This window comes from Ylistrum balloti, unplaced genomic scaffold, assembly GCF_031769215.1.
Source record: "Ylistrum balloti isolate Yb309-2 unplaced genomic scaffold, AGI_CSIRO_Ybal_v1 Utg370026, whole genome shotgun sequence".
NCBI lineage: Eukaryota > Metazoa > Mollusca > Bivalvia > Pectinida > Pectinidae > Ylistrum > Ylistrum balloti.
Window position 1 is genome coordinate 814062 of NW_026782091.1, and position 13027 is coordinate 827088.

At 32.4% G+C, this 13027-nt stretch overlaps 1 protein-coding gene across 1 annotated transcript in view; it reads left to right on the forward strand.

Annotated features, from left to right (window-relative positions):
* LOC132548777 (E3 ubiquitin-protein ligase MARCHF1-like) overlaps positions 1 to 7380 on the forward strand; it is a 30030-nt gene extending 22650 nt beyond the window's left edge. The window contains exons 3-4 of the mRNA XM_060212672.1: positions 5950 to 6231; positions 6531 to 7380. Coding sequence (XP_060068655.1) covers positions 5950 to 6231; positions 6531 to 6920 — 672 coding nt within the window. The 3' untranslated portion in view covers positions 6921 to 7380. The remainder of the gene's footprint in view (positions 1 to 5949; positions 6232 to 6530) is intronic.
* Positions 7381 to 13027: the final 5647 nt, after the last annotated feature.

Consider the following 13027-nt stretch of genomic DNA (forward strand, 5'->3'; position numbering starts at 1 on the left):
TTTGATATCGCCGCATTGTCTGGTGTTCCTTTGATATCGTCACATTGTCGGGTGATTCTTTGATATGGCCGCTTTGTAGGGTGTTTTTTTGATATCGTCACATTGTCGGGTGTTTCTTTGATATCGCCGCATTGTCTGGTGTTTCTTTGATATCATCACATTGTCGGGTGATTCTTTGATATGGCCGCTTTGTAGGGTGTTTCTTTGATATCGTCACATTGTCGGGTGTTTCTTTGATATCGCCGCATTGTCTGGTGTTTCTTTGATATCGTCACATTGCCGGGTGTTTCTTTGATATCGCCGCTTTGTAGGGTGTTTCTTTGATATCGTCACATTGTCTGGTGTTTCTTTGATATCGTCACATTGTCGGGTGTTTCTTTGATATCGTGGCATTGTCTGGTGTTTCTTTGATATCGCCGCATTGTCGGGTGTTTCTTTGATATCGCCGCATTGTCGGGTGTTTCTTTGATATCGCCGCATTGTCGGGTGTTTCTTTGATATCGCCGCATTGTCGGGTGTTTCTTTGATATTGTCGCATTGTCGTTTATATCGTCACATTTTTCTGGTGTTTCTTTGATATTGTCGCATTGTCGGGTGTTTCTTTGATATCGCCGCATTGTCGGGTGTTTCTTTGATATTACCAAATTCTCAGTGTGTATTAATATAAGACAATTTAGATATATATTTGGTGATATGGACTTGTTCCATTTATTGGAGAATTTCTCTGAAGATTTAACAAATACAAGACAATAGATCGATTTATGGTGACTTGATATATTGTTGCATTATGATAGCAAAGTTTTGTTTGATATTTTGTAAAAATCAAATGTCTACGACAAGGAAAATAGGAACATTTAACAATTTTCAATGTCTTACATTATACAATTCAAAATTGTTTTTTAAATACAAATAAAAATTTCATATTTTTTCAAAACCCTTTTCTAAGCAAGTTATTTTTAGTAATAAAAAATGTTTATTATCATCTGACTACTGTAAACATACAAATTTCAGTGGTGATGATATTTTCATGGTTTTCATTTGTACAGAAGGTACTGCTCTAAAATATGATTACACTAATTGATTGCAATTTTTATATATTGTTTTAATAGCAGTTATTTAGGATACACAAATCATCAGTGCACCTATGTTGTCAGGAAGTGATTATATGCTCAAATTTGATTGTACTAAATTAATGTGTTTAAAAAAGTATTAAATTTCTAGATGAAATTACTATGCTTTAATTTTTTTCAGTAAAAAAAAAGTTAAAAATTTGTTAAGTAAATAATACTGCAGTAGACTATCAGGAAAGCTGATAATAAAACATTACAGATGTCTCTGCACTGCTTTATCTAGACAGGCAGTAAATTCACTCTTTAAATTAAGGGAGGGTCTTCATTCATAAATATAAATTATAAAGTATCATACAAGATGAAAGAAGAGATATTTCTGATTGAAGAAAAAGTGAAATTGTTGCTGTTTGTCATCGTTAAATCGTAAAAATTTCAAATCTTCATATTTTATCTCTGTTTCCATGTGTAAAATATAGTGGTCAAGTTTTTAACTGACCTGACTTATCTCTGCTCAGTAAATTGTCTCAACGGTGGAGTTGTATACTTGACCTAAGGGATCAGTGGCATTTGCAAAATAAAGTAGTTTGATTGGGAATAGGTACAAAATGTGTTGTATATTTTGAAATGATATAAATTTTTATAAATATTTTATAACTTTGGCAAACTGCCAGCTGCAGATTTCCTATGTAAAAGAGACATTCCATGATACGACCATAGGAAGTATAAAACAGGCTAAGTTGATAGCAACCGAACTATGTGGAACATTCTACTTGTAAGAGATATATTCCTTGTTAGTGCGCTGTCAATATTTAATTCAGAATTTATATACATTTAATTTGTTACAATATTTTTTGGATTTGAATATTTTGATTGTGGTCAATCAGTACTTAATTAGTCTTTTTGAAGTTTTTTAGATTTTCAATTTTTTCAAAATTTTAATTGATTCATACTGTGATTGACTTACAAAGGACCTGCCTGCATTAAATTGCTTACTCATCAAACATTCCATGCTGGAGTGTGGTTGATTATACTACAGAAAGTTTGTTTCTGGATATACAGTCTGATACAAGGTAAAAATGATGAAGTATGCAATGTTCTGGAATGAACAACTTACAAATGTTTTGGTTTTCTCGGAGCGGTCTCGTCAAAACGATGTGCAGCCGTTGCAGATACAGGTCGGTGAAATATATACCTTTTGTGTAAAGTGTTTAATTCATAGTAAATACATATCGCTGAAAACCAGGGTACATAATTTTGAAGACATGTTTGAAATTGATATTGCGTCTGTCTATTACAGTCTGATCAATGGGAAATTAATTTACAACTTTATTAGAGTTCGTGAAAACCAATTATGAGTTTTCATATTTATTTAGATACTTTCAACAATTCAGAATTATTGAAATACTTTCATACATAACAAAGCTTGTATGATACTTTATCTTAAATATCTTACAATCAATACAAAATATGGTTTTAATATCAGTTTTGTTTAATAATGGTGAAATAACACACCTTCCCCCCCCCCCCCCAAAAAAAAAAAAAAAACAAAAACAAAAACAAAAAAAAAACTGTATCTGTCTGTGGATAAAACTTTAAACTACTTCTCTGAAAGTGCTGCACATTTTTAAACAAGAACACTTCACACATTTCCTTAGTATTTGGAAGGTATTGAATCTGTAATATATTATATTTTGACACTTTCACTGGTTATATCATTTTACGTGGGTGTATGATCGACTTCATTGTCTAGTAATACTATCCATTTTTTTTTATGAAACCTTGTACAATTTATTAACAATTCTATGCTTTTACTATTTTTATACCATGGCTAATATTTCCTTTTTAAGAGATTCTCAATTCATGTAAGAATTAATTTGGGAATTGATCATGCATCAAATAACTTATTAAATGAGTCTCCATTCAAGGGGAGTAACTCTGCTGGAATTTAAAGTTTTAATACCAAGTAATTTTAAAAATAATTTTGCATTTTTTGCTTTGATCCATGTAAAAACACCAGTTGACAAAAGAAGTGTATATCTGTGTTTGTCCGTTGTTTATCTGCTTGGTCATACCCAGCTATAAGTAAAACAAACATCAGTATAGGGACTCCAGTATATAAAGTTCAAGTCATTTCTGCCATGAAAACATCAATCCTATTCATGCTACATTAAGTAAAAGCATGTTCAGGGTGACATTATAAAGGGGATGTGTGTATACCTGTAAGGATTGACGTGTTTGTAATTTGTTTACAAGTAGCGGCTGTATTGGTGTAGCCTATAGAGGTAAACTATTAAAGGTACTTCCTGTTTTTTTCCCTCGTTATAGTACAAACTATTGTCAACTTTGTTTGGTTACTATTACTTAGCAGGATACAGGTATTATAATGTATCGGTAATTTAATCCCAGGAAAAAATTTGTTATTTCTTTCCTGTAGGCATAACTCTCTGATGAAGTCATAACTACATTTTCCACAAAATTATAAGATTTTTTATGGCACTATAAACATAATGAATTATGTATGTCCAATATTTAGTTTATTTGAAAACACTTGATTTTTGTATATTTTTTGGCTAGATGATGTATATATATATATTAATGTATGGTAATCATAGAATTGTTCATTAATAATTACACAATATCTCAAGTAATTAAAAATTGTATTACTGACAGATACTTTTCTAATTAATGTGGGTTACATTAAAAATGAGATAAAGAGAATCATTCACAGGTATATGTACTTCATTTTATTCATATTTTGTGTTTTCTCGCATCTAAATGTCCCTGGTAGACTTCTACCTTGTCAACAAGAATTGTATATGAGACACACACCTTTCAATTCTTATTGAATAATAGAAGCATAGCTTGCATTGTTTGTATAATGACTTAATCTACATTGTTAGAAATTCATTCTTAATTCTTATACTCATAGGTAATGTTTTCTGGGGTCAAAGTTGTGCAAGTCTAGAAGTCCCTTTTCAAAATGTCAAAATCACCCAAAACATCTGTAAAATACCGTAATAAAACCAAGGAGGAGTGCCAGCCCATAATCCAATCAATTTTGTGAATTTTCAATGTTGGATAATTTAAATGAAATAAAAGGATATGTGCATATTCTGAAACATATTTGAAGAAGTAAAACAATAATTAAAAAGAAAACAAAAACGAAAACAAAAAAAAACAGTTTCACTCTAACGGACACTGATAAATACCAGAAATTAAAAGTTGTAAAGTTTAACATCTGCGTGTTAAATACACCATGTGTTATTCATGAGTTTTTTGGACATTAAATGATATTGTTTTTCCCAGAAAGATTTCTACAAAAACTTTCTCTACTATGAAGGTATGGCAGAGATATCTAAACTCAAGGGTTTATCCATGAATGTCTAACCCAAGCCAGATAGATACACAGTGATATTAGCTCAGACTTTCAAAAATCTCACCTCCATGGCCAGAGATACTCTCTGATCATTTCACTTTTAAAATATCTCTTCTCCCACTTTGTCATGAATTAATTTGTTGGTTAACAACAGTTATCTTTAGTAATTTTACAATAAATTGTCTTTCTAGCTGTTGTTTGTTTGTGTGTTTTACAGTGAGGTTTATTGAGATATATGATCGTTTTAATGATTTTATTCTTATGTGGTTACATAATCTCAGGAGTGAAGAACTGAGGGATGTGGTACAAACTGAGGGGCGTGGTACAAACTGAGGGGTGTGGTACAAACTGAGGGATGTGGTACAAACTGAAGGGCGTGATACAAACTGAGGCGTGTGATACAAACTGAAGGATGTGGTACAAACTGAGGGATGTGGTACAAACTGAGGGGCGTGGTACAAACTGAGGGGTGTGGTACAAACTGAGGGGTGTGGTACAAACTGAGGGGTGTGGTACAAACTGAGGGGTGTGGTACAAACTGAGGGGTGTGGTACAAACTGAGGGGCGTGGTACAAACTGAGGGGTGTGGTACAAACTGAGGGGTGTGGTACAAACTGAGGGGCATGATACAAACTGAGGGGTGTGGTACAAACTGAAGGGTGTGGTACAAACTGAGGGGCGTGGTACAAACTGAGGGGCATGGTACAAACTGAAGGGTGTGGTACAAACTGAGGGGTGTGGTACAAACTGAGAGGCGTGGTACAAACTGAGGGGTGTGGTAGGGTGTGGTACAAACTGATGGGTGTGGTACAAACTGAGGGGCGTGGTACAAACTGAGGGGCGTGGTACAAACTGAGGGGTGTGGTACAAACTGAGGGGTGTGGTACAAACTGATGGGTGTGGTACACACTGAGGGGTGTGGTATGAACTTAGAGGCGTAGTATGAACTGAGGGGCATGGTACAAATTCCCAACCCATAGCAGTATTTGTTTCTTGGGAAGTTGAGAAAAAGATCTCTCTGTGTTGACATGTTTGTGTCATTGTGCAGATCACTTCACCCTTATTGTTTTGGATGCAGTGGCCTTCCGTATATTGTTCAATGAGGCAGCCACAGCTACTACAAGGAAACTCCACCTCAACTTGACCTTGGCAATTAACCCAACAAAACATACCAATGTATTGTACTATGACAAAATATAGCTGCTTTAAACATTCATGATACCTGATTAGCTACACAAAGTTTTTTTCCTTGCAAGAGGTGATCTACTCGTCATCCTGAGACACTCCTGGAGAGTTGTCTGTAGAAGTGTTCTGGTCCTTAAGTCTTCATTTCAGCATTTTAGCTGAGAATTTGTGTGTATGCTCCTGTATCACTAAATGACACAATTTCAATTTGAAAGTTGAATTGATGAGTTTATTCTATGAATGTTGTAATTAGACTTTAAGTACCAAAATACCAACTCAAACGTTTTTCTGATGTTGTTCATAATTTTCATCTGACAGGAAACCCACCACTTAGAATCTCCGACTCCGAAACTGTCGGAGCGATGTGAAACCCAGCTGTCAATGATGTCATCAGGCGGAGACTTGTGTCGGATCTGTCAGTGTGACATTTTGGATCAGGAAGAAGATTCCCCGCTTGTGGCACCATGTCTTTGCTCTGGCAGTATGAAATTTGTCCACCAGGCTTGCTTACAGAAATGGATAAAGAGTTCCGACAAAACATCTTGCGAACTCTGCAAATACGAATACAAAATGACTTCAAAGGTCAAACCCTTTATACAAGTGAGTGTCCAAAATTTCACATCCCATATTGTTTTGTATATTTTCTTTTTCGATGAATTTTTGGTATCTTTTTGTTAATTCTTTCTGTCATATTCTGTCATGAAAATGGATCAAAGTTGAATTCTCGACTTAAATAATTTTTTGTGTTATTAAATCTAAATTTCCTCATGTGAAAGATGTTAATTCAGTTATAGACATTATTTTATTTTTGAGTTGCAATGCGAAATGCTTTTTTCACACTTCCATGCTTCAAAATTTAGATTGATGATATAAATCCAGTTGTTTCTTTTTTTTTTCAGTGGGAAAGACTCCACATGTCAACAGTGGAGCGGAGAAAAATTACCTGTTCTGTCACATTCCATGTGGTTGCGATTACATGTGTCATCTGGTCACTCTATGTGCTCATAGACCGGACGACAGAGGAAGTGGAGGCTGGGGCACTGGACTGGCCATTCTGGACCAAACTTATTGTGGTGGCCATTGGTTTTACAGGTGGCCTCGTTTTCATGTATGTACAGTGTAAAATGTATGGACGACTTTGCCAGAAGTGGAAGGCATATAATCGCGTGATTTCCGTTGCCAATGTCACAGACAGTGAACGCATCAAAACTATTTCTCACCAGCAACAGGAAAAGAAACCTGTTGAGGATGCTAATGTGATTCCCTCTGGCGAGATGGAGCTGGTGTAATTTCTGGTGTCATATTTAGTTTTATGATTCTAGGGCTAAGCCCCTAGTCTAATTCATTGTTTATTTACATTTTACCGAAGACTGAATATAAATTCAACCTGAAAATCATTTTCAAGCACATCCATTTCACACTCCGCACTTTTCAGAAAAAACAAAAGGATCCACAATTTCATATATGATTGCTTTTTAAATTAGTTCCATTAAGTAATTGTAGAGCATGTTATATCCTATTATTAAATGACTAATTTATCGGTAACACAAAGTTTATGTAAGAGAAATGTTGTTATGTCTTAAGGTAGATTCCAGAAATGGAAAACAGTGGTGAGATATGCATGAAACCTCAGCAGTTTGACTACAGTCATATTAGTGACACGAATAATATTAAATTTCATAATTGTGAAACACATGAATATTTTTATCAACACATGAATGTTTTTATCAGGAAAAGAAAACTTTGCTATCACCATAGATATTGTATTTAATTCATTTTTTTCATAATTTCATTTGATGAAAAAATTAACTTGCTAAATAAATGACAAATAATTTTTTGTAAAAAGTAAAAAAAAACCGTGATCATTGAATTAGACGGAGAACTTGTTCTGCTAGACGGAGATTTTTTTTCATTAATCCAGGATTATCTCTGCCCAAATCAAATCCTGTGATGTAATTTTGGCATGAGAAAGATCGTACAATATCTAGAGAAACTTCCTCTGGTTAAACAGTGTGTTTTCAGACTTTTTTGTCAAATGCAAATATCATTACATGATATCCATTATATACATCATAGCACTTTAAAATTGTGGTTGCTCTACATTAATTAACATAATATTGAACAAGATCAAGAAATCTTTTGTGTAATTGTAAATTTGTTGTTGCTGCCGAAGTGTGTGTTACTGATATGAAACGGGTATCGCAAAATATTCTGTTTGTCTTTGTTTGTTGATGGCTCAACAAAAAGGATCTTAAATCATTAATATGCATATAATTCAACAGAATTTGTGTAGCAGGGATGAGTTAATTCCACATACTGATATGTTGACTTGTATCAATTATATATGATGCAGTTTTTGAAATTGAATTTCATGTATATGTGTATTCAGGTTTGATCTAGCTTTTAATTTGTCAAATATGTTAATGTGTTTGTATAATTGTGAAAATTCAAATACCCAACTAATTTATGTATTTCTTTTTTGTATCGGATAATTTTGAGATAGAATTATCTTGATTGTATATGATTACGTAACAGGAATCTATGTATATTATGTGTCCCTGTTTCAGAAACACTTGTATAAACTGCTTTAAAATATATTTCTAGTAAATTTTTCACCCTCATAGATTAGGTGAAGAACCTATTTCTGTGCTAAGATTTAGAAATTTTCGGTTTTTTGATGTATAACACAGAAAGCAAACAAATTTACATACTTTGAAATGAAATGGAATTTGGAAATATCCATATCATATTGTTCTTGTTATGTCAATTGGTTTCTGTGTCAAATTGAGAATTAACATTTTACAAATATGGACATTTTACGAAAATCAGTTATGGACAGCCCAGAAAAAACTATTTGAACAACTGAAATAGCTTGTTGGACTCTATCACAATAAAAATATTTCTTTATTTGTTAATTTATATAAGTAATATCATACAAAATATCAAAACAAGCTGGATATCATAATATCCGATATTATCAAAATGGAGTTCCACTTTACCAAAATGTGTGTGTATATTAGTCGCATTGCTTTCAGTAAAATCCTCCACGGATTTAAATTTAGCTAGATGGAACTTTGGTAAATAGTCACCTAGTATAAAATTTCCTCATTTACTATGTACAGTAAGAATGTAATGTGATATTAGTGAGATAAGACTCTGCATTGTAACTGTACATGATATTTAAAATTGTTTGGGGAGACAATTTGTCTTCTATGGTAATAATGACTTAACATATAGATTGTTACAATGTTTTGTTATATCGTGACCAAACTATTTATATTTGTTTAAAGCACGTGTAGCTCAATTAGTTCTAGAACTAATAGTTGCCTTGATGTGTATGTACATAACTATGACGTGTAACCATTTGAAAAGAGTTTTGAACCCAGCACATCTACCTTTGATAAGCCTGCTTGGAACCTAGCCGTTCTCTCTTTGGTTTAGCCTTTGCCAAGAGGGTCTAATCCTTTACCTTGGGGACCTGGTCCAAACCTGTAAGATTATGTGAATAACAGATCAACTTTAGCACACAATCACGCCCACCCAATAGAGATTAGTTTTTCCTGTGACTGGAACTGTGACCAAAGGGCCAAATGGAGTTAGTTTCTCTGTAATTCTGGGGAAGGGGTGTTGCTAGTGATTAGGACCCAATGTTTATAAAGAGAGTAATAATTTTGTGATGGATTTTCCAACTGGAAAGTATTAGAGCAGTTTTGAGAAAAGAAAATTAAAAGTGAATGGGCAAGAAAATTCACAAGATTGTCAAGTAGTTGTCAGTGAGGTGGGTCAATTAATTAGTGGTATGTAAAAGATTCAAAACTAATTTTGGAATATTAGATCTGTTAGCTACTTGCAAAATTAAACACATTGTTTATGAATAATTTAACATTATTTTCCATAGTTTTGCTGACGTTATTTTCTCACAAATATATTAGGCCTTGATTTTTAAAGAGAAAGTATTCTACACTTGATATATATTCTTTACTGTAATCGATATTGTTTTGTTTCTATGACTGAAAACAAGAAAAAAGAATCGTATTTTTAATCAAATTTTCCATACCTGAATATGTTTTAGATATAAACTTATTTTTCTAAAATTGTTGCTAAATATCTGCTGGATTTTTTTATCATTTGTATGAGATCTGCTCCACTAATGTAAACTGTTATCCATCAGGTACAAGGTAATTTGTAACTGATCAATGGTTGTGTCTTGGTATATAACCACAGAGACTTTGAACAAATTATGACCCATGCAACGGCCATTTTAAATATCAGTGCAGGTTTTGGAATTTATATGTTAAAACCAATAATTAATTGTACTGGGCCTTGATGCCAACATCACTTCCTTACAGCAGTACCCTGTGTAGTATAATTTAACAGAGTAAAATTTACTGGTATCTCAGCGTTATAAATACATATTTTTATTGTTTTACTGCTTTTTGATCTTCAGGGATTTAGTTATGTTAAGATTCGAAAACAATACAACTTGAAATAAACAATATCCTAATTTATCTTTCATTTCGAACACAGATTTGCTGACATTCCTTTGAATCTTGTTGAAATTGATACATTTTACAATTGTATATCATTAAATTTTAAAAAATTTCAACTTTCAACTCCACAGTTGGTTAGTTGTTAAGGTTCCTTCATAGTTTTTTTTTTTTATATTAAGTTCCGCATTTATTGTAAAAACAGCATTTATTTTTTTTGTGAAAAGTGACATATTTAAGGTCCTCTTTTTTATCCAAAAATGCAGAATCCATTTGTAATTTTAAGGGTAGAATAATGAATATTTACAAACCTTAGAACAACCAATATTGCTGAGCTGTAAATAGATTTGCAAAATAGTTTAAAATATGGAAAAAACATGAAAGTTTGAAAATGTTCTTTGTGTCAAATTACTAGTGGTGATTTTCTTTTTAAAATGGGCCAAATCTTTAACTTCTTTTTACTTTCATCTGTGTGTTTATATGTATAACTGTTACTGTTGAAAAGTGGTCCTCAAATAATGTTTGCATGAGTTTCAAGTCAAGTTTCTGCTTGTTTTCCAATATAGAGAAAAATGCAAATCCAAAATCTAGATTCCATCAATGTGACCAGTATTCTTCTCTATATATTATCCATGATTCTGTTTTTCATTTTTACTTTGATTTCACTCAATAATGTTTTTTTTTCTTTTTACATAAATGTCTATTCGTCGTTTTCTTCCCTTTAGTTTCTTTTCCATGTTTAACACATTCATATACAAGTATTAAAAAATAATGTTCACTTTTGTCCAATTTATGGTCACTTGTTTGACACAACACTTGGTTGTAACAATTGTTATATATACTGATCCATCATCAAACTGCCCTTATTTGTCCCAAAGTCGTATATGGCAGTTTAGGTGGGTAGATGTATAAAGTAGGTATTTGTGCATATGTAGCTTTCAATTGTACAAGCCAAAGAATTGGTTGGACATTGTAGACTAAGTATTTTTAAAGTTATACTGAACGTGGTAAGAGAAATGTTGATTCTTTGTATTTGAATTATATTACAATAGTTAATCAGTTGATTTAGGTTCTAGTTAAGATCTAGGCCAAAATAATTAAACATACTTCCCGTTGGCGAAGTCAACGTTTAGGACATTATCACGTCTTTGCTACATTAGCTCAATGATAAATTCACACATCGTCAATAATCACTGTATAAGCAGCATATAGGAGCTGCAATTAGCATGATCATATCTTAGCTAAACGCTTCCAGTGAGGAAAGCACTAAAATAAGAATAGTGCTGAATAAGACTGCTAAAATAAGGATCTTTGCAGTATGTTGTTATCGAGACAACAAAGAAAGAGTCTTTATCTAAGGGAGGTAACCATCAAATCAAAACTATTGTATGAAAATAGAAATCAGATATTATTTTGATTCCTTTTTAATGTTTTTTTTTTTTTTTAATTTTCTCCTACCTTTACTGTGTTATTTTAAAATTAGACAGTTTTTGTTTAACTGCTTTGGCAATTATGAAATAACCACATGCAACTTTCTAACAAGCCTTGACACCTGGTCTTCTTAACCTGCTTATCTCTACAACAGGTGGTTAGAATTGAGAATATCTGACAAAAGCACAGGATCAAAGCCAAAAACATTAAGTTCGATGATACACAAGAGCTTTCTGAAATATGTATGAAATTATCAAAATATTGCAGAGGTTATAGGTCAGCCAATTATTATTACTTTGTCTTCAATACCAGATATAATTTTTTTCTTATGGTTCCAATCTCTTTCTTAGCAAAGACTAAGAAGTAAGCTGTTGTAAATAATTTGTTTATATAGAAATGTAATAGTTACCAGATTTAGAACTATATATATATATATATATGTGTGTGTATATAGAACTATACAAGTAGAAACATGTATATGCTTTATGTAATTTTATCTTTTCTGCAGATTAACTCCAACATGCGCTGGCGCATACAATAGAGTTTGATTTTAATTATTTGTGATATTTTATAATTAAACTGTACACAAATAATGCTTAAAACTTTATGTAAATATAGATGTCCCATCTTTATGTAGGACTTGTTTTTCAGTGTGCTATTTTTTCTGACACAATTTTAAAAAATTCTGAATCTTTTATTAAGTGAACTTATTTTTTAGTTTTTCTTTATTATGGTATGAATGTCAGTCTGAAAGAGCCCTGGGATACATAGTTAACATTAAATAATGTCCATGTATTCAGAGTTTTTATCAATTTCCATTTCAATAAACCTGTATATTTATCCGTAATCATTGATATTGTGAATATGGACTTGCCCTTTTTTTTTACATTTTGAAACCAAATTGCTGCTTAAAAAAGAAGAAAATATATTTAAAAATTTTGTTAGTAACTGTGAATGATCCTGGGGCTCGTTCCCTGCTGAAATTATCTGAAACTTTTTTCAAGGCTTATAGTGCTTTTTGGTCACATTTTGTATGGCACTTTTAGACTAGATTTAAAAGTCTGGAAGGTTATCGATATTTAAATATGGATGTGGCCATCATTAAACGTTTGTGTGAGAGATGATTAATGTCACTGGTAAATTGTATTTGATGACAGAAATAAAACAACTAATAAAGTGTTAATTTTATTTGTGTTATATATAGCTGAAGGAGATGAATCCAGGTCATCCCATATTTATTCAGTAATTAGACTATGCTAGTTAATAAACCCATCCATGTGTTGTTCCATAGTTTTAACAAGTTAGACTACCTGTATAAATGCACAACAACAGATGTATAATTTTCAGAAAGTTGGTTTTCATTGACCTCAGTCTGAGCAAAGCTACGAGTTTAGCGAGTCTCAAGGTCTTGTCTGCACAATATGAACATTTACTTGACTTGTTTACAATGTTTTCAAGACCAACTTGTGATTACAAAC